A 23,001-nucleotide genomic window follows, 5' to 3' on the forward strand; every position below is an offset into this window, starting at 1 on the left:
ACTCAACCAGCACTTGTCCTTCAAATAATTTTAATGGTGAATCAACCTTTACTCAAATATTCCTTAATATAAATTTACAGCATACTATATTCCCGGGACAATAAAAAGTATAAACTGCATTGGTTAATTCTAGTAATATTTCATTAAATATAAAGGCAAGTTTTAAAAAGTCCAAAAATGTTTCAATTTGTCAAAGCTAATTTCATTCACTAAGAGCAACAAGTTTGTTCTTACTTCTCCAATGGAATCTTGAGAATCCTGATTGTACACCTGAGTCTCTACTTCTCCATCAGTACTTTCTTCTGCCATAACTTCTTCCTGAATCATAATGTACAATTTAGGGTTCACATCAGAGTATTACCTGAAGGGTTACTGTTCTGTCAGTTCTTGCAACAAAACAATATGCAAACAAAACTCAAGTCTATAATTTTATAAAGCTTTATACCAGAAATGGTCACTTATTTTTACTTATTCATCAGTATAGACTTAACAAAAGGGACACAGTTGCAGTTAAATCTTAGAAAAAGACAAGAGTTTGAAATGTCCTTTAAACTATAAACTTCCTTATTCTTCAAATTAAAAAAAAAAACCATGAAATAGAATTCAACTTTTTCCAACTTTTTCTGTGCTTTATATTGAAATGGGGACAAATTCAAGTAAAGGTATGCACAGAATATAAAATGCCACTGGCAACAGTAATTAGACCTTGGCTGTCAGCAAAAACTTTCTTTTGAGCTAAAAAAGAGCTTTCCCCATAATATATTATGAAGCTGTCATTGCTTATCACTGAAAAAAATATCCTACCTAACCTTACTGGTAGAAGTATGAATAAAACAGAAAGAACTTTACCCACCTCGGTTCCTACAGGTGTAACACTTTTCAACTTCTTTGGAAGAGGCATTTCCACTGTATCATCAGAGACTTGGTCTGATGCTTCTACGGTGCTATCTTCTTCCTCTTCTCGTGAACGCTTTGGCAAAGAGGAACTTGGGGTAGCTGAAACTTTAAAATTAAAGAATTTACATCTTGAATAAGAGCATTATAATAACTTCATTTAGACAAAGGTAACTTAAACAACATTTTTAAAATTAGCCAATATAGTTAATTAACTAAAGAACATAATAAACATTTAAATGTACAGACCAGAATTTTACAATAAATCAAATCTTAAATCTCCATCAATGTAACTTGTTCTTGCTAATCTATGAGTAAACAAAAGGCAACTTATGTTCTGATTCAATGGTTTTTTTAGTAACCTAACCCTTGTTTTTATAAAGCCAGCTAACTTTTACAATACATCTGAATCACTGCAACTGTACTGATAAATAAATGCTTTGCAGAGTTTAATAGAGCCTTTCATAAAATGTAAGACTCCTTAAAAGAGTCTTTCAGCCTGGGGGATTGACATTAAGTTACATATAATGTTTGGAGTTGTTTCACTGCTAAAATTAGGCAAAAAGTAACTAGAAGGGAAAAAAGATTTTTGTTCTATGATATAAACTGATTGAAACCTATTCAATGATAAACATGAAATAAAATGTTAAGAATATATCCTTTCCTTCTAACAACTGTTAGAAAGCAAGTACCTACAAAGGACATTCATCATATGTGTTATATCAAAGAGATTATAAATGTGTAAGTCCATTTAAAATTAATGTTACCAGTGCCAAATACTGCTGTGGAAGTTGAAGGCCGCTCAACTGGTGAACTCTGAACAACCTCTACTATATTCGGAGATAACTCTTGATTTGCAGGCTCAATCTGAGGATGACTCTGTTGAGTTGGCTGCACAAATGCTGTTGCCTGTGTTTGTTGTTGAACAGTTAAAATTGGTTGAGAAATGGAAGGCTGGACATTAGGGCTAGTAGAACGAACAGACCCACTTGTGCTTCCAAAAACTGGAACATGTTCCACAGGCCCTTCGGACTGCATAGCTGAAAAATAATTAAAATATTTAATCTAAGTTTTCTGGTCTTACTAAAGCAGTCTTTAGCCTTCTCTATTCTGTGGTATACATTACATTTTGCAGTTTTTCTGTACAAATCTCTTACTGCTTACTACACAAAAACACTGGGTAAAAGTAAAGTAAGTATTATGTTACTTACTTTTGTATTACCTATGTGACTGATATGATAGGTTGCAATTGAAATAATTTGTTGGCTAAATTAAACTTAAAATGGTTCATGTATCTACTGTTCCAATTAAATTAAAACCAAATAAAACTAATGACATTAAGAAGCTCAGAGTCAAATAAGAAATTTTCATTGTGCTCCATTCTGCTTTAAATTGATATCATAAAACAAACATTAAGTTTAGCACTAAGGATAGCTCAGCAGTAGAGTATTTATTTAGACTGTATAAGGCCTTGGATTCAATATCCACATCAAAAAAAAAGTTTAATGGAAAATTTATCTGATAATTATTTTACTGAATGTAGCTGAAATACTGTTTTCACAGCATTTACATATACAACGTATTTCTAAACACTTGAAAATTTTATTGAATTCTAACATTTGTCAAAATATAAACTTTAAGGAAATAGACATACAGCAAAAGTTTTAGTGAACATTTTGGGATGAGCTAAAAGGATTAAACAACAAAACCCCCCAAGATTTCTGACTTTGAGAAGCTCAACCTAGTGGAGTAAAAAGGTATGCATAAAATACAAAGTTGAACTGTTATAATGAGTAATAAAGTGCCATGAGAACAAAGTAGAGAAAACAAGAAGTACAAATAACTTCAGCGAATAACGGATTGAGCAAGCAATTTACTATGGTTTTTCATATCTTTCTTATTGGTCCTAGGGTCACACCATATAATTTATAGGAATATATTTTAGCTCTTCTTTAGCATAAAAACAAAACAAAATAAAAAAGAGGGAAGGCAGAAATCTGCTGCATTAACAAGTATTCTAGGAGGTAAATGTTTCAAAACATTTACTCATTTTCAATGTGATGTCTAACTTTAGCTTTGGATGCCTCACTTATCCTTGATGCTACTGTAATCTTCTCAAAATAAATGTAAACAAGTAGTCCAATGGGATTTGTGTTACTTTACTAACCCTCTTGTGATTCCACTTGTGTAGTGGGCATCACGGTAGCTGTTGGGGTAGTAGTAGGATTTGTCACAGTTGCGGGTGTAACCATTGGGCGAATACTAGCCCTGGGTGTTGACTTATTCCCAGCCATAGGTGCAGCTGTCACTTTACTTGGAGTAGAAACAACAGGAGTTGGCTTGATATTGGCTGTTGGTGGATCTGATGCGCTGGCACTTACAAAAGAGAAATGCAAAAAACAATGCATTCATAATTATTATAAATACTCTCTACAAAATACATATACTCTAAGAAAAGGCGTATTACTTTCTTAAGCAGGCAGTTGAGCAAATATGATCTTAATCTGGTTTAAGCTTTACTGATAATTTTTCCTGACATCACTTTAGGTACATTTGTCAGATTTAAAACAAATAGTTTTAAAAATACATTTTCATTATTTTTTAAAGTGTATCTGTCTTTATTGCAGTTTTATATTTTTGTTCACTAAATATTTCAAACCTCTTATTGAAAAGGTTTTAAATTTAAGCACTTAAAACTAAGGAATGCTATGGAGTAGTGTACTCAGATAATGCAGAACACATCCAACCAGTGTTAAAACTGCTGAGCCCAGGTCTCAGGCTAGCCTTTTACTGCTGTCACAATGTAGCATTCAGATAAAAATCACAAACTCAAAGATGAGAGGTGTTCTTTCTCTCTGTCACAGTGCTCTGCTCAACAGGACTGAGAGTATGTCAAAACCAATAAAGTACATGTATCTGTTTTTTTCCCCCCAAAGATTACTAGATGTGTCCTAAACTTTAATAAGAAAAACAGGCTATAAAAGAAAACTCACATTCCTCTTTCACCAGAAGCTGGAGTGGTTTTCAACGTGATCTGTCTCTGTTGTTCTGGAACCTACAAAGAGAAAACTGTTGATATCTGTGTCTATCCCACACAACAGTCCTCTAGACAACACTATCATAGTATTTTAGTATTGTACTAATGTGAAAATTCACTCCGATGAAGGCTCCTTAGTCACCAGGTACTTTCAAGAAAAATCTATGAAAAAAACCTGCTTTGTTATTTAAGCAAAATTATCTAATCACCTTATTAGTAGGTTCTTGAGGCTCATCTCTCTGCTCAAGGTGCCTCTCCTGATGCTCCCTGAGTTCTCTTTCCAAACGACTAATTCGACCTTCATATTGGGACTTAAGAGCCGTCATACGAACATCTAGTTCATCTTTCTGCTGATCTAAGGCTCCATTTCTTTGTTTAAGCTCCTCATTCTCTTTAGTAAGCTGATCTTTCACACCTAAAGAAGTATCCATGTGATATTATTACAATCATACATTAGAAGTAACATTTATACACTTAATTGACACACAAGTTATGCTAGATTCTGCTACTTTAAAATCTACACTAGTTCTGATACGTCGTCTTAGTGAGCAAAGTTCTAAACATATCCATGTTCTAATATAAAATATATATTCTCCAACATAAATACATATCTTCTTATTAAGATCTAAAAATTAAAGAACCCTAGTAAGTAGAAACCCTTTACATTTCATTATAAATTGCAAAATTTTCATTTCATATCACCTATTATAGCATATATTAACTTGTTTTATGAAGTAACTCACTTGGACACTATCTTTAACATCATTAAAAATAACGTTGATAATAAAACTTGATGGATTCGACATTTACTAAGCAGACTTGTAACCAAAGCCTCGAGCCTTGCAGTACTGGGTTTCTCATAAATGTCATGGGATTCTCCCTAAAGGGTCACATGAGCCTCAAGGGAGGCTCAGAAAAATCCTTGAGCCGGTGAGATCCAGTGCCTGGGCAGCAGAATCTGCATCTAAAGGATCTCTGCCACAAAGCAGAACTGTTATACACTAATGCAGAAAGACTACAATAACCTATAGTGATTATCAGCCAACATTAAGACTTCATAAACACAGCAAATAGCAAGAACATCATCATTTGAAAATTGGGATTCACTATGTTAATATCTAACCGAATAAACCTAGTAGTTAAGAGCATGTACAAAAATTTCACTTTATATTTTTTCTTTCCCAATTAAGTCTGCGTATCATCAACTTTCACTACCACGTGTACACTTTAATCTATACAGAAACTTACCAGCTAGATGTGCAATTTTTGATTTTGCTGCTACAATAGCCTTTCTTGTTTTCTCTTCCTTTTCAGTAATCTGCTGTCTTAGCTGTTCCTCCTGAGTGGTTCGATCTTGAAGATCCTGACGAAGTCGTGCAAGTTCAGATTGAAGCTGTATAGTTTGTTCCTGTAGATTTCTTGTTTCTGTCTCTTTTTCAGATAATGTCTTTTGTAGGTAAAAAAAAAGTATTCACTGATTACCTATGGACTTAAAATGTAAACTTTTTGTTTTTTTACAAGTAAAAATGGAGATGAAGCCAACTAAATAATTACCTGAAGATGAATAAATACTATTTATATGCATGATCTATTCATAGTAAAAAAATATATACATTCCTACTAGGTAAGGGAGTGTCAGTGTTTAACATGTATTTCTTTAGACATACAGCAGGAATTAGTGACACATCTTTACTGCTCTCACACGTATACCTTCTGCAAATTTTCCACTTGACTCTCGAGTGATTTTGACTTTGTTTCAGCCTGGTTGAGGGTATCTTTGAGCTCTTGCATCTCCTGTACTGAGACATGCTGTTCCTGATGGTCTCCAGAAGACTGAGCTGAAGTCTCCATGACCTAAGATGACAAATAGTAATAACACACTTACATATTTCTATTTAGTAATTCCACTTCTGAGAGTTTATATAAAGAAATAACCACATCTATGCAAAGTTTTATCTTTAAGGATATTCAAAGGTGAAATTTCTATGGCATAATTTTAGTGTCCAAAAGTAAGACTTTGGAGTTTTCTATACAAGTAGATATCAAACATCAAATCAAAATAGTGAGGCACTGTAGATGACTTTTTGACACAGAAACATTTTCATAATAAAAATCAAGTGGAAGAGCAGAGACATCCAATGACATTACTTCTTTGAAAAAGCATACTGCTTACATGTAAAGAAAAGCATACTGAAAGTGCTAACGCTGGCTAATATTGAGAGGTAAGAAGTCCAGATTTTTTCTTTATTCTCTAATCCAACATGTAATAAATATAAAGTCAAGACACAAGTTACTTTCCTTTGGGATTTAAACTATAACAAAAACTTTAAAATTCTTCTTGATAAGTAAGTAACATAAATAAGTTTATTTACAATTATATATAAAGCCTGTTTAGCTATTAAAAACTATCATTTTTTGATATACACAATTTCAACTGGCAATGAGTTATGAAAATATATCTTTACAAAGAACACCATTTAAAATGTAAAAACTGAACTAAAACACCTAGCATTTACCAAAGTTTCTTTATGAGTTTGTAATGCACTTTTAGTCATATCTTAAACGAAACAATGATGTTAGGATAGCTGGATGTGATGGCACACACCTGTAATCCCAGCTACTTGGGAGGCTGAGACAGGAGGCTAGCCTGGGCAACTTAGTAAGACTCTGTCTCTAAAGAAAAAAATAAGAAATAAAGGGGCTGGGAATGTAGCATACTGGGTTCCATCCCCAGTAATTAAAAGACAAAACAAACAAAAAACAAAAAGCATTTAGAATTTAAAACCCAAATTCAAAATTATGAAGAGTTCTGTATTTATCCTAATAAACACATGAATGTATACATTTTTTTTTTCCTTAAAATACCTTATCCTGTTGTGCTTTCAGTTCTTCATACTGAGTCTTGTATCTGCGCCCAATTTTCTTGACTTGAGTAATAGTTTTGACTTTCTCTTGAATGTCAATTATTTTGACATCTAAATCCTTCTGGATGGCTTCCTTTTCAGTTTTTACTTTATTTAAATCTTCCTTCAGACTCTGGATTAAATTTTGGTTGTTTGTCAAAGATGCATTTGATCTTAAAGAAATGAAAGAAAGGTTTCTTTGAAAAGCTAAATATATAAGACTTCAAATTTCACAATACTTCACTTTTAAAGTTTATATTGTGTTGCTTTAATAGGAGCCTTTAAATTAAAAACTCTAACCACTCCACACACTTCAACAGATAATTACTTATGAATTTACAATCCTTTAGAAAGATCTTATTACACAGGTGTGATGCCCATTTTAGACTTGAGAAAACATGAGCTACAAGTGCCTTGAGTAACATGCTCAATTTTACAAAGTAATCAACTGATGGTATCCAAACTTTAATTCAGATCTGTTTGACTGCAAAAGCTACATGCTTTCTACTCTACTCTATCAAAATTTTTTTGGTAAAAAGCCAGAGAGACAACTAAGTCTGTAAAACTTTAGGCAGTTAACTTTTGAATCTTAAGATTTTTTGTTCTTAAGAAATAATCTTTCTTCCTGAACATGCCAGACTAATGATAGAAATAAAGAGAATAGAGAAAAAAAATTATAAGCCAAAAAGGATTATGTGAAAGGGGCCAATGACACGAACAAATGACAATGAAGCTTTCAAACTGTAAACCAAAACCATTAATTTTAATATTTAATTTCTTACTTTTAAAGGGGCAATAACTCTAAGTTCATTAAAAAGACCTTAAAAATTCTTTTATAAGTTGACAAATGTAGGCTAACCAACAAAAATAAAAGAAAAATGTCATGCAAAAGTTAACTGGACTACTGTTCAGAAAATAAATTTAGCTTTTGACTTACACCAATACAGAGAAATAAGTCATACAGGAAAGCGTAACATTAAATCACTACTTGATTCCCCAGAGAAACAGAGGGAAGGCCACATATAAGGGCTTTAGTACTTTCTACTCTTTCTCAAACCAGGAAGCATTTGGGGAGTTATATAAAACATTGAAATAAACTAATCAACTCCTTTAATATTTCATGTATGACATATAATTTAAGGCTCCTTTTAATATACCTTGCAATTTCAGCTTTAAGTCTCCCAAGTTCTTCAGTCAACTGTTGAATCCGCTTAGTGTGAACTTCCTTTTCAGAAAGGAGTTTCCTATATTCTTCTGTATCTGGATCTTTTTGTTGACTCACTAGATGCTAGAATAAAAATGTGTACTTTGTTTTTTTAGGATTTATAAAAAAAAAAAAATGTGCTACAACAAAATGGTAGAGTATCCATGCCTACATTAAGTGTCCTGCATGCAAATTGATCAAGCATCAAAATGTCAGATACTAATTTCAAACCTTTAGTTTAGCTAAATCTAGCCAAAATGGAAGAAGAAAAAAATTAAATGTCATTAACTATTATTTTTTCATAAGTGCAAAAAAACCATTTCAGATTAGTTACACAGAAGCCAAATAAAGGTACTCAGAGAACGGAAAATATTTTAAGTATGTAATTTCATAAAGTGACATTTAACAGGAAAATATATACATAATACATTACAAACATACTAAAAAACCCTAGCTGCAACTGATTGAATTCACAAGAAAAGGAAGGATAATGCAACAAAAATATATCTGGATTTGAGTAGCTTATGATCCCTTCTTGATTTTTTAATTGCTTGTATAATAAAATCAAAGAATAAAAGGGCCCTAAAAATCCTAAAATCCTATTCAGATAGCAATGGTTACAACACTAGAGCATTTTCTAGGTTCCAGGGAAACTACTGTACATATATTATTTTTGCCATATAGTAATTTCTTATCTTCATTTTACAAATGAGCAAAACTAGCTCAAAGAGGTTAAGAAAATCTCACAAGTTACACAACTAGTATGTGGAAGGTGGATTTCCAATCTTCTGCCTGAACACAGACCTGGAGTTTCTACTGCACCACCCTACTTGGTGCCATCCCTCATGAAAGGTTCCAGTGAGCGAGTCTTCTTAAAGTGCTTCAATAAACTATATAAATGTCGATTTTCATGTAGACAAGTAGTTTAGGGATAAAAGCAAAGCCTAAAACTTTGGAATTATAGGAAATAAATTAGCCACCCTAAAAATACACAAAATTAACCAAAGAAAATTTTAAAGCTGAGTTACAACTGCAATAACACTGTAAGTTTCACTAATTCTGTAAATATTTTACAACTCTAGTTTACTCTATCACTAAAAATCGTTTTCACATGTCTTTTTTTGTTTTGTTTATCATTTTCATGTTTTTGAATGACTTTAACTTTATTTACCTGGTTACGTGCTTTCCAACGTTTGACATCCTCTTCTAATAATTTCTTCTCTGCCTGCAACATACCACTCTTCTCACTCAGCTCAGCATTTGCTTCTTGTAAAGGTAAAATATCTAACTCCAGTTTCCTCACCTGAAAATAGTGACAATTTTGTAAAATTCATTTCTAATATTGTTAAAAATAACATGCCTTTACCCTTGATTGGCAAGACACAAACCTTTGCTTGCATTTGTTGTAGATCCTGTTCTAGTCTCTCCTTTTCTTCTCGTAGCATTTTATTGGTCTCCATAACTACATTCATTGTTTCAGTTTTCTTCATCAGTTCTTCATGCTGAGCCATTGTTTTAGCAGTTACCTAAAGGTTTTAAACACATACAAGTGAACATTCAGTAGCTGAAGAGCTTATCTCTTCCTACCAGCTATAATCCTCCCTACAACAAAGTAGAGGATTTAAATTTCAACTTTTAACTGAAATTTTTCAAAGGTTACATGTTTATTTTCCTGTGATGTATGCTAATCCAAGTTTAAACAAATGTTAGAAATTACAAAAATAAAAAGACATTGACATCCCGCCTGTATTACCATTAGGTAAAAACATCAATCCCCATTTACATAACATCTGCCTCTTCTTTCTTGCTGCAATGAATTTACTACAAGCTCTAAAATAACGTTATTTTGATCGTCAGGTTTTTTCTTGCTAAGAAATCCCTCATCATGTTGTCCTTTTTATTTCATCACTTTGGTTTTAAATGATTTGCATTTTTTCTCTCATAGGTATAATTATCCATCTTTTGGATGTTACTCCTCCACACATCATTTTTTAAACTATAACATATTTCATTGTTGTTGGTCATGCTTGGATAGGTACATTATTTTAAATATGTGTATTACCTTCTTGACTGTCTTTCCACTGTATCTAAGAGTTGGACTCCCCCTCTCAACTTGTTTGTGGGCTAGGACATTTTCATTTATTTGCTTTTCTACAGCACAAAGCAATAGCAAAGAACACAGAACAGACTGAGACAATATGCGTTGTTAAAATCTTCTGATGCTGCTCTTTTTCTTCCAAGTGTTAATTCCATGAATTAGAGGATCTATTATATCCATGGTGAAATAACATTTGAATTTGGGTTGTTTTTCACGACGGTATAATTCTGTAACTTTAAAATTCTGCTAGAAACATAAACCCTAAAAACCTAGTTATCCACTTTCCCCTATTTCTCCCTAGTCATTTTAACTAACTAGTTACCAGTTAAGAGAAGGTAAATGTTCTAAGGTCTTAATTTTCTCTCTTCTAGATGTAGGGGTACATTACTGCATCTTAGAATGAGATAACTCAGCAATAAGCCTCTGAGTGATAGTGTGAGTGCTGTGAGTCAAGTTTGTGTTCCAAACATCCATTTCACTACTACAGCAACTTCTTTTCCTTTCTTTGGTTGTTGGTTTGACTTTTTTTTTTTTTTTGCTCCTTTGTCAAGAAAAATATATTATGTATCAGTTAGAATCATTTCTTTCTACAATGATATCTAGATATATGCATGACAACTGTAATAAATTGAGATAGCTGGAATTTAAGCACACATTGCCCATCAGACATGGTTCTAAATGTTTCACGTGCACAAGTTCCCATAATCCTTACAATTATCTTCCAAGCACTACAGATGAAAAAACTTAGAACTGGGAAATTAAACAATGCACAAAAGCATGGTATGAAAATAGAATTTGATATCAAGCAGTCTGTGTACACAGTTAACACTCTTAACCATTATATTAGTACTTAACAAATGTTTAATGAATTTACAAGTTAGGAAAAAAGCATATTTCAAATCATATTTTGTTATATTCAACAGTAGAAATGTACGTACGCTCTTGTGACTTAACAACTGTTTCCTTTAAGCTTAGTATACGTACCTGGACCTTTTCCCTTTCAGCATTTAGGCTATCCTGCAGTTCCTGCAGCTGTCTTTGTAAAAGTTCAACCCTTTGTTGATAACGCAGACTCTCAACTTGAGCCACCTCAAACCTAGTTTCAGCAATTTCTTTTTCTCGTCGTATAAATCTATAAGAATGTGTATGTTAAAATTTTATTTGAATTAAATATAGCCAACGATGATAACATTTCAAACTTTGGGTGATTTTTAAGGTGACAAAATCATTTACTTTAATAGCTGTTTTCACTAATAACAGTGGGAAACTTTTTTTTAGTATATACAATGGCTCAAGAAAACACCTATCTTTAAAATAACCTATAAGGTGTTTAGTTTTTCAAGAGGAACCTGCTTGAGCTTAGTATCAGGTTCAAATTTAAAGTCATTTATTTAATATGTTTACAAGTGAAATGTGAGCAATAATTGGGTGGTAGTGGTCTTAGTGAATAAAGGACTGAGCTTTAATTATGCATAATCTCCTCTAATTTCTGCATTTATAGTTTTCATATTGTAACACCATAGACTTAAGAATTCATGTGACTTACCTGAGAATTTCTAAAATTTGTTCCTGAGATTTTCCTTCTTCACTGAGAGATACATTCAATGTACCTTGTGCGCCTTCCTTCATAGAGGCAACTACTTTGTTACTTAAATTTTCAATTTGATCATGAAGTAATCTGTTTTGTTTCTCTAGATCTTCACAGCGAGATACACACTTGGCAACTTCATCCTGTAAGACAAGAGTTGATTGTAATAGCAGACTTTCCATTGTACATTAAATACGCAATTCTTTCAATTTTCCAGAGCATTTATTGTGATCTACGATAATACCTTCAACATTCTCTCTCTCTCTTCCCAAGATGCTTTACACTCCAACAACTGTGATTCTGCCTTCTGGGTTGCTTCCTCCAAGTGCTGACGGATTGATGCCATTTTTGAAACCTGTTCCTTGGCAGCTTGTAGAGCTTCCACATCAGCGGCATGTAGCATCAATTCTCTCTCATACTTATTCTGAGCTTCCACAGCTATTTTAGCCTGCAAAAAGTTATTCCCCCATTGACACACAAGATTATAATTCATGAAGCTAGTCAGTACTTTTAGAAACAATACAGTGCATTAAAAAAATAACTACAGTGAAAATGCTGGGTGTAGTGGTGCACACCTGTAAGGCCAGCGAGTTAAGAGGTTGAGGTAGCAAGTTCAAGCCCAGCCTGGACAACTTAACAAGATCCTGTGTCAAAATGAAAAATAAAAAGAGCTGGAGATGTAGCTCAATGGTAGGGCACCCCTGGGTTCATCTCCAATGTTGCCAAAAATAAAAAATATAACCTAAATGTACCAAAATAGGGAGATAAAAGGATAACTGGAAGTTGTGATATTTCTACTTAAGAAAATATTTTAAAAACTTAAAAATGAAACAGAACAAAACTATGAATGGAAAATTATGTACATAAAATACAGTTGTACACACAAAATCTGACAGGAAACAAGGGAAATAAAAGCATTGATTTTGGACACTGAATTATAGGTTCAAGTTGAGTATTCCTTATCTGAAATACCAGGAACTACAAGTGTTTCAAATTTTACCTTTTGTTTTTTTTTTGGTTTTAAAGTATAGATCTTACTAGATGAACATACCTAATCTGAGAATCAAAACTCACGAATTCAAAATGTTTTTGAGTGTCAGCACTAAAAAAGTTTAAGATTTCAGAAGACCGGGATTAAAGATGTTTAATTGGTAATTATTTGATTTTAATTTCCAATGTTATGTTGTTCAGCAATAAAACAAGAGCAATTAATTCTTGTCTACATTATTTTGAAGCTTTTTCCCCCATATTCTATTTTAAAAGTTATATTCATATATACAATACTGTGCATATTTAAGCAGCAAAGAACAGAAACAAAGCGAATAGCTATTAATATACCACCTAAATTAAAAATGAGACTATTACCAATATCTTTACCTTTATACCCTTTTCAGCCACTACTGAAAGTTACTAAGCCCCCTAATAACTTCTACTTTACTGAACTGGGTTTTATCATTTCTCTTTCATAAAAATATAAAAAGCTTTATCATATGTGTGCATACACACACACAGTATACTTAAAAGTCAAGTTTTGCTTTAATGATTTATAAAATGTGTATAGAAATTTGTCCAAGCTCAATAATACATTTAGAAATGTTATTTATTCAGAGGTCCTTTTGTTGAGGGTAAGTTTGGAAATGAGGGCTGCAATAACTGTCTTCTGTTCCTGTTTTAATATTTTTTTCCTCATTTGTTAACAAAGTTGCTTTGTTAACAGAATACACATTTTACTTTCAATTTTCACCTATACTTTTCAACTTATCTTAATCCAAGTTTCACAAAAGTGTAAATACTTTCCCATTTTGATAAGCTTTGCCAATCCTTGAAATATTTAAAGATACTCCAAGAACCATTCTCTAGGCCCAAAGCTCATTTCTCAGAAACTGAAGACAGCAACACTTACTTGTTCCTGACAGTCACGTCTGGCTTGCTGTTCATTACTTAAAGCTGTGCTTGCTCTCTGAAGAGCTTCTTGAACTTCATTCTGAACACTTGAAAGTGTTTTCCTCAGCTCAGTTAACTAAATAAGAAGATTAAAATGAGTTAGCCACTGATTTTGAAAATACAAAAGACAGATGTTCAATGATCCAAACAGTCGAAGGACCTATCCACTCCCTATTAATATTCACTAAAGTCTAATCTCAGACAGAGATTTTTAAAGAGTAGCATTAATATCTAATTTGGTAAAATGTTCTAAAATTGTAAAGGGAAACATAGATGCACAGAGCACAGTAAAGAAAATTAACTATGTATTCAATCAATTTCTTTTGACATGAACTAAATGGTAACTAATGAGCTGGTTAAAAGAATTCAAATCCTTATGTAAAAAAATGATTAATATGACTAATAACCTAATTTACCTGTTGTTCCATGCTCTCTATGGCTTTTCTCTTATCATCCTGAAGTTCTTGTTTCTCCTTCTCTACTTCCATCAACTTCTTTTCCAACTGCATCTGAAATTCAGCTGATTCTTTTAAACGAACATCAATATTTTTCCGTACTTCTTCTGTCACCTTCACAAAATTACAAACAATAAGATGTAAAAATTATACGCATTTAAAATTACAATTCCTTCTTCAAATCTAAGCTGGAGTACTACAAATACTGTTCGCCTTATATTAAAAGGATCCATGACATGCTCATTAAAAGTAGCAAATATACCATATAAATAATCTACAAGTATAGTTTACTGTACCTCTCAACTTCGCTATTAGCCATTTTTCTTTTTTGAAACTTTCCATTTCTCACCTTTTTGTCAATTCTTACATCCTCTTGTCAAATCCATCTAATCTATCACTGAAAGATATTTTCATCATACAGTACACTGATTTTCAGATGCCAAAAAAACAGAAGGACCTTTTAAAATTGTCATCCTAGGCCACTACTACAGCCTCCAAAATGAACTTTTATTTTGAGATATTGTCTTACTACATCACTAAGTTGTTCGGGATGGATCCAAATTTGCAATCCTCAAATGCACTCTGGCCTCAGCCTACCAGAGTGTTGGAATTACAGATATCACTACCATGCCCAGCTCCAAAACTATTTTATCCTTCAATGTTCTATATGATTCTTTCCAAAAAAAATTTCTAATTGTGACATGTTAAAATTTTAATAGCTCCTAATAAATCTATGGAAAACAATTTAACATGATGTTTAAAATCTTTCACGTTTGGCTCTTAACTAATTATATCCTTTACTATTTCACTTCCCAAATTGAGTATGTTATCATCCAGCCCTTTCTATTTTGGCTGAAGTTTCCTACCACATGGAATATCATTCTACTATCTTTAACTATCAAGATGGTACCTTCATGTAAAGCTTTGTTTAAATACCATCTCTTGTGAAGCCAAACGACACCAAAGAGACAAATAACTTTCCTTACTTGTACCTTTCCAATAGCAATTAATCTGTATCTTGCTTTAAGAATTTTGTATTTTTTGTTTTATCTGGCTTATCAGACCCAAGGACTTTCAGGTGGTAAGGACAAGGGTGTCAATCCAATTCACACCAATTCCTTACATATAGCAAACTCCTAATTTGCAAAGTTAATAGATGAGTTTATGTTGAATTCTCAGAATCATACATACCTGTTTTTCCTTGTTGAGGGATTCTTCTAAACTAGTCACCATTGCTCGATACTGTTCCACATTACTAGCACTTGTTTTTAGTCTCTCCTTCAAGTCATTTACTTGTTCTTCAGCCTGCCTTAGCTGACTCAGAAGATCATCCACATCTTCTTTGTCATTAGGTTGACCTAAAAGGTGTAACAGTTATATTAAAATCAACACTTTAAGTTAACATTTTAAATGGTATTAGAGATGACCATTACCAGTTTGTGACATCAGGATAAAGGCTCAAACACAGAAGCTCTTAATTATAATATATATTGTAATACCTGCTAAATATCGAAATACCATGTTATTTCTTCAAAAAATTGAAACTTGGGCTGGGGATTTAGCTCAGTGGTGCCATGCCTGCCTTGCAAGTGGAAGGTCCTGAGTTCAATCCCCGGTATGGGGGTGGGGTGGATATATCAAACCTTTGAAGTCTGCTCTTAGACAAATTTTAAAAAGGAGATTTAAGAGAACATCAACTATTTCCACAGCTGACATAGTATCTATTTGAATAATCAGATTCTTAAATTATTATTTAAACATTTTTTCTAAGACTCTAAAACTTAAATCATCTCATCCAGGAGCTGGGGGTACAGCTCAGCATGAACAAAGGCCTGAGTTCAACAGCTGAACATTCCCCTAAAACAAAACAAAACAAAAATAGACACAAATAGCCTAATTTTTGTTTTATCTAAAATGCATGGAAATGAAACTGCAGTTGGAAAAGAATGTTTTCCTATCATGTTAAGAAAGGAGTATTGGATCATTGTACATCCATTATATAGGTACTATTTACATATCTATATACATGCACAATACATACACACACACACAGACACACACAAACACACACTTCTTTCCCTTCTGTTAAGAAACAAAAACATATGAGAAGATTATCTGAATACAAAGGCTTTGTTTGATTTTAAAACAGTGTATTTACAAAGGAGCACCAAAAAACTAATAAAACAAGCATTTTATCTGAGGCTATTGATAAGTAAAGATAAGGAATACTGCTTAAAACCAGTCCGAATAAATTAATTACTTAACTAAAGCTCATTACAGATTTAGTAATACGTTTATCTCAAAAGACAGAGGGTTAAAAATTCAAATGTCAATCTTCTTCAGAATGAACAATTTTTAAGCATTAACATAAGGCCCTAGCTTTAAGCCCATCAATTAAAAAAAAAAAGTTATGGGCTGGGGATTTAGCTCAGTGGTTTCACCGCCTGCTGTGCAAATGCAAGGACCCAAGTTCGATCCCCCGTAACAAAAAAAAAAAAGTTACAAGAAGTACAAAGACACCTTGGAACACACTTCGACCAGGTGTCATGTAGAATCAACTCTTCTAAGACTTCCAAATTTATTAATTTGAGTCTAACACTAAGCTTTACAGAGGACAAAAGTGGGTTACCCCACCCTTTACTAGAATTATCAAAGAATTAGGTTATTTAGCATATATTATACACCTAAAGGAGTATGTATTTATTTAGTACTGTGCATCTATGTTATCTATTTACCTTTACCAGTTCTCTGTGAGGACTGAGAAGCAAGTTGGGCTTCCATATTACTAAGATACTGTTTCAATGTAGCAATTTCCTTTTGAGCATTTTTTAATAGTTCTTTTGTATTAAAATGAAGATTTGTCTCTGTATCCAGCTGTCTCTTTGTATCTAAAAGTTGAACCTGTAAGAAAATATACATTAACCCTAAACAGACTATATTTAGGTTCCTTTATCTTTCTCCAGATCCTTAGAACTTTGGCCCAGATAAAGTAATAGAAAACAGATTTAGATTTCCACCAATAGACAAACACTCAAACAGACAAACTGTGTGAAACAGCCATGATCCTTGAGATGGGAAATGGAAGACAACTGACTTTAAGATTCCAGAATATGACACAGAGAAGAAGAAATAAACCAGACTCTCTGAATTAAGAACACAAACTTGGGAGCCCTAGGAGACTAAAGCAGCTCAAGTGTATAAGACAGAATATCAGAGATAAATAGCTGTACAGACAGGAAGTGGCCTGGAGATGGGAAGAGGGTATCCGTTGAGAATTAAGAAGACAGCAGTAAGTGCACTTAGGAGAGTACTGTAACAATGGAAAAAATCATCCAAAGGACTGTATCTATCATTCACAGAAAAGTTAGGGATAAGCCAGGTATGGTGGTACGTGCCCATAATCCTCTTGCTACTAAAGAGGTGGCAATAGGAGGATCCCAATTTCAAGCCCAGCCTGGGCAACTTGGCCTCTAAGTATAAGAAAAAAAGGCGTGCGCGTGCGTGCGTGCGTGCGTGTGTGTGGCGGGGGGTGGCAGGTAAGAGGTTAGAGATGTAGCTCAGTGATACAGTGCTTACCTAGCATGTGCAAGGTCCTAGGCTCAATCCCCAATACTACAAAGTCAGGAATAATGCTTATTCCAAAAGCAAGATGAAAAAACATAATAATTCACTGAACACTGGAACTAGAATTTAGGAAGATCTTGCCTCAGAAGTGGAAAATCTTAAGTGCTTAGACTAAACACTGCTCTGGGCCTAGCTAGTAAGTCATAAAAAGTGAAATTCAAAAGAATCAAACTATTTTTCAATGTTACTGCCTTCCAAACAAAGCTCAGTAAAATTTTTAAAATAGAAACATATTCAGTACCCAGGCTAGGCAATACTAACATCCCAGGCACCCCCCAAACCTGCCACCAAATATGAAGAACATAAAGAAGAGAAATTAGTCTCTAAGAAGTATTCAAATTCATGTTTCTACCTGGACGGCAAGGCCTTCGCACACAAACATTTGTGAAAAAAATTACATAAATTCAGAACCTTAACATACTCACATCTAGATTTCTAGTAAGTGTATGCCTTTGTTCCACTTCATTTTCCAACTTCTTCTTTAGATGACAGATCTCATGCTCCAGTTTTTCTATCTGGGTACTAAGTCTTTGTTTGGTTTCTGTTTCCGATCGCTCTAGTAGTCCCTAAAATAAGGAAAAAATTTTTGGTTATACTTAAAAGAAAAATACAAAGAAAATTAGAGGCTACAGAAAGTTTTTCCACATACAGAGGTTAAAATCTAGAATTTTTTTTTTTAGAAACAGGGTCTTGCTATGTAGTTCAGGCTGACCTTGAACTCACTATGTAGCCCAGGCTGGCCTCAAACCCGTGGCAATCCTCCTGGGGTAGACTCTCAAGTGCTGGGATTATAGGCATGCACTACCACTCCCAGCCAAATCTAGAATATTTACCAAGAAATTATGCTGGTATTTTATCATGTTAAAAAAAAATCTACTTAAGGGGAGGGGCAGAAAGAGAAACATAATAGTCATTCAAATTTCCAAAAATTTAGTAGATGACAATATCTAAAAATTAATCTTGCCAACAGGCTGTACAGAATCCAGTAGGTAGACCTAAGGATCAAAGGTGCCAGCTCATAGTTTCAATTAATTCTCTTTCAGAAGTTTCATTTAAAATATTCCTTAATAAACCCCCAAATCCAATGATCATGACAATGGATGTCCAAAATGATACATTTTCTAATTATAAAAATTGAGAGGATATAAGGATAAAATTATTTAAACTTAACTTTTCATGTATTTTTTCTACTTGTGCTTTATTTGATTACCTGAATTGTCTGCAGATTAGTCAGCAGCAAGTTTTGTCCCCTTTGTTCAGCTAACAAAGATTCCCTTTGCTGAGAAAGACGGACCTCTGATAATTTAAGCATTTCCTTTTCCTTCTTCAAATTTTCTGCTCTTACCTTGAAGTGAATACAAGTAGAAGAAAAAATATTGGAAAACATTTTATTAAGTGAAATCATACAATTACAAAGTGAAAAGTATTCTTTCATTTCATACTTCTTAATGCTAGAGTACATCTCCTTATCTGATAAAGAAACAAGTGTCATATATTTAAGTAGGAATCAAGAATTACTAGGAATACTAAAAGATGAAAGTAAACCTCAAATACTCATGATTACCTTGTTCTTACAAACCAGACTTCATAAACAATTGCAACAAAAACCTAAACGCCAAAATAAAATTTTGTAATTATGCCATTGTCATTCCAGCATACTGTGCTATTAAGTTATGCAAGTTTTTAAGATACAAATCGATTTCTAAGTGCCTCTTTGAAACTAATAACTAATCTATATATTTTAAAATTTTAATCTATTTATTTTTAAATTTTATTCCTATAAAGTACACTCTGACTCAGGATATCTGGACGAGTACTTTGAAAAATCAATATTCTCAAGAAATTCTCATTTATACGTTGTCGTATTAATTAGCAATCATAAAACTCACACTGAAAAAGTGTTGCATCATGGTGTGGGAGAAGGATAAAAATGAAAGAATACAGCCAATATAATTAGAAAACTTGGTTCAAGTCTTAATCTCTCTCATGACTATACAAAAATAGGCAAATTACTTATTAGGTCTTGAATCCATTTTTCACAGATAAAAGGAAGACCAAACATAACTAACTCATCAAGAAATGATCAAAAAACACTGGGAGATACCTTTTTATCATCACCAAACTCAGTATTCAGCTGGAAGTATGCCTAATTTCCAACATTTACATTCAAGTTAAAATTCAGAAATAATTAAATGCAATTTTTATATTGTTTTTTTCAAAAATGAGCCAGAATGGATAAAATTTATTAAATATTGTTATAAATAAACAAATACTAACTTATAAATTTATTTTGAAATGGAAGACTTATGAGGAAATCTTAGTCCAGAGGGGGGAAAAAATGAACTTCTCTTCAATTTTTTTTTTTTTTTTTTCAGTACTAGAGAAAACTCAGAGCCTTCTCCTTAAGCCATACCTCCAGTGCTTATTTCACTCTTTGAGACAGGAGTTATACTGAAACACTAAACTGGCCAGGTTCAAACCTGTGATCCTCTGGCCTCAGCCAGACAGAGTGCTGCAGTTACAGGCAGCCATGCCCGGCCTCTCTTCAATCTTAATGGAAACAATGACCCTCCTAACATATGATAGGCCATTTGGAAACAGAAAGTTGTAACACTCAGAAACTTTTCAACTTTAAGTCATTTCAGCCAGTAGAAATATGAAATGTAATTTATAATGCAAGTCAGCTGAGGGATATTGGTCTCACTTCTGCAACAGCTAGCTTTTCATTTGCTCCTCTCAAGTCTTGAGTCATTGTATTAATGATCTGTTCCTGCTTTTGAGTTGTTGCAGTGAGCTTCTGATTTCTCTCTTGTAAGGATGTTATTTCTCGACGATATCCTTCGACATTATCCTGCAGCATTTCATAACTGGTATTAAAGAAAAAAATTCCATAAGCAACTTGTACAACAGCTTAATTTTACATGATTAATAAGAAAAAGTGGCTTGTGTTATGTCACATTCTTTCTTTCCAAACTCCTTATCTAGCAGTTTAACTCAAGTTCTAAAGCATATCCTGCTGAATAGCTTTCTAATCTTATTAATCATATTCAAAATAATGCCAATATAAAGTTGCATACCAAATACTCACTAAATGTAGTAGGCAATTTAGGATATTCATGCACAGTTAATGATAGGTTTCTGACAATCCCCTTTTTCTCTTTAATGCTTCATCTTATTTTCTTGTGTGCTTGAAAGGTTGGAAAATGATAGCAATATCAACATAGGAAGAAAAGGTGCTTTGAATTGAGGTATTGAACTATTTAATGTATGGAGTTAACAGCTTATTAACATTATAAAAATACAGTTTAATCATGCACTATGTAAAAATAAATATTCTAACATGCTAAACTAATTAAGTATTTAATGAAAATAAAAAGAGATGGGCATACAATGAAATTTACTATTATTCCTTTGTAAGTGACCCAGAGTGTGATCCTACAACCATCTCACTTCTCCTTCTACCTAGATTAGAAAAGGTTGAATAAAATTTGTTCCCACTTTTCTCATCCTCTGTTGCATTTTCAAAAAAGTTGAGATGTACAAAATCAACAGTTCCTTCATTTTTAGAAAGGGAAACTAGCAACATTCTTCACATGAATCTCAACTTAACTGCTAGCACTGCCTGGGAGAATCATTAACCAATCTTTAAAAATGAACCACCATAGTTTCTTATCTTGAAACACGGTCCATAAAAATCCAACACTTTTTTTCCAAATCAACTCTTGATCTCAATTACTCTGAATAATGAACTACAAGAGTTAGACTTTATTAACTTTTGAGCCAAAGAAAATTTACCGTTTAGAGGCAAAATCTAGCTGGGTAGAAATCTTGGTGTTTTGTGACCGTAAATCTGTGACTTGTTCCTGAAGTTTCTCAAGTTGCTCATTTTGTATTTTTTCATTATCTGCTTTTTCTTTTTTGTAGTTCTCAAAAATCTCCTGCAACTAAATATTGAAGATGATTAGAAGATGATACTATTTTTTAAAACCTATCCCAGCCTGTGATCTGAAACAGGTATGAAGTTTACCTGTTTAAGGGCAGCCTTAGCCTCTATAGCTTCTGATGATTCAATCATCGGTACTGGAGCAGGAGTGGACACAGTCTGGGATGTACTTGAACGTTTTGGAGTTGACATAATAGACATGTCATCTAAGCTTGAAGCTTCAGAAAAAAAAAGAATATAACATTTATCTGCAAACATACCATTATTAAATCAACACGCTAAACGTATTTAAATGAAGTCATAATCACAAAAGTATACGAGTTGTGAAATAAGGAATCTACTAAACAATGTATTGTTTTTGGTTTCTGATTAGATAATACATTACTTAAATGCTAAAACCACCAAAATACTTACTATAATTTACTGACTCTATGATGTACATTTTCAACAATATTCAATATCTCATGATACATAAAATAATGATGTTCTAGAATTGATAACATATTATCAACCATACACTGCTGTCAAATTCAAAGCTACTATTGAGAGTGGCTAATGTTTACGTTGCAAAATACATCCCCTTATATACATTTCCAAAATATTTCTTTAATATGAAATCTAAAAACCTACCTTGTAATGGAATAACAACTCCTGTTGTTTGTGACAATAAAATACGGTACATATCACGTTGTCGAACTATGGAATCAACAAGCTGCATCTGATGTTGTCGAGACTCACGGAGTTGTTCCAGTTCAGTGAGGGCACTCTCAAGTTTGTGTTGAAGCTCAGTGATTCTATAGAAAAGGAAATCAGTTTATTTCATGACTCCAAGTTGACTGGTAATCATATCATTTTTCTTATCCTTTTCTTCTGCTCACATGTTAAGAACCACTTTTTAAAATCTCTACCATCCAGGACTTAGGTACATGTATTAAGCAATATGAAAAATCTACTTGCAAAAATTAAACCAATAACTCTCAGTCCAAAGTCCAGCCTTCATGCTTTTACAGCCATCTTTCTCCTCTAGCACTGTACACACTGACTAAAAAGAACTACCTGACAGTAATACCTACATATTTTCTCCATGAAGCCTGGTGTTCCCTGAAATCCAGATTAGTTCCTCCAATTTCATGTTCCCACTGATAGGCTTTTATTTATTATAGCACTAGTTACATTGAACTAACATCTACTTATTTATCTTATTACCTGTTTATCTGTATTAGTAAAAAGAGTAAAAATTTGTTACTGTTGATTGAATTTACTTCCTTAAATCACTAAATTCCCAGTACTGTTAGAAATACATACAAAGTT

The 23,001-nt window shown here is 33.1% G+C and overlaps 1 protein-coding gene across 4 annotated transcripts in view; it reads right to left on the bottom strand.

Annotated features, from left to right (window-relative positions):
• Positions 1-23,001, bottom strand: part of Tpr (translocated promoter region, nuclear basket protein) — a 56,864-nt gene that overhangs the window by 17,098 nt on the left and 16,765 nt on the right. For all 4 annotated transcript variants that reach the window (XR_015444583.1, XR_015444584.1, XM_004862786.4 and 1 more), the window contains exons 15-39: positions 22,321-22,484; positions 21,775-21,908; positions 21,543-21,691; positions 20,452-20,614; positions 18,958-19,092; positions 18,173-18,313; positions 16,859-17,024; positions 15,315-15,481; positions 14,085-14,237; positions 13,628-13,744; positions 11,969-12,172; positions 11,683-11,867; positions 11,121-11,268; positions 9,427-9,564; positions 9,210-9,341; positions 7,992-8,122; positions 6,797-7,007; positions 5,642-5,785; positions 5,180-5,378; positions 4,141-4,346; positions 3,888-3,949; positions 3,062-3,270; positions 1,662-1,934; positions 854-1,002; positions 235-318 (exon numbers count right to left, since the gene is read on the bottom strand). Coding sequence is in view for 2 of the 4 variants with exons in the window: in XM_004862786.4 (XP_004862843.2) it covers positions 235-318; positions 854-1,002; positions 1,662-1,934; positions 3,062-3,270; positions 3,888-3,949; positions 4,141-4,346; positions 5,180-5,378; positions 5,642-5,785; positions 6,797-7,007; positions 7,992-8,122; positions 9,210-9,341; positions 9,427-9,564; positions 11,121-11,268; positions 11,683-11,867; positions 11,969-12,172; positions 13,628-13,744; positions 14,085-14,237; positions 15,315-15,481; positions 16,859-17,024; positions 18,173-18,313; positions 18,958-19,092; positions 20,452-20,614; positions 21,543-21,691; positions 21,775-21,908; positions 22,321-22,484 (3,964 nt within the window). In the remaining 2 variants the exon portion in view is untranslated. The remainder of the gene's footprint in view (positions 1-234; positions 319-853; positions 1,003-1,661; positions 1,935-3,061; positions 3,271-3,887; positions 3,950-4,140; positions 4,347-5,179; positions 5,379-5,641; positions 5,786-6,796; positions 7,008-7,991; positions 8,123-9,209; positions 9,342-9,426; positions 9,565-11,120; positions 11,269-11,682; positions 11,868-11,968; positions 12,173-13,627; positions 13,745-14,084; positions 14,238-15,314; positions 15,482-16,858; positions 17,025-18,172; positions 18,314-18,957; positions 19,093-20,451; positions 20,615-21,542; positions 21,692-21,774; positions 21,909-22,320; positions 22,485-23,001) is intronic.

The sequence above is a fragment of the Heterocephalus glaber genome, unplaced genomic scaffold (assembly GCF_053883595.1).
Source record: "Heterocephalus glaber isolate CG9 unplaced genomic scaffold, H.glaber_assembly_v1.0 deba00001600, whole genome shotgun sequence".
NCBI lineage: Eukaryota > Metazoa > Chordata > Mammalia > Rodentia > Bathyergidae > Heterocephalus > Heterocephalus glaber.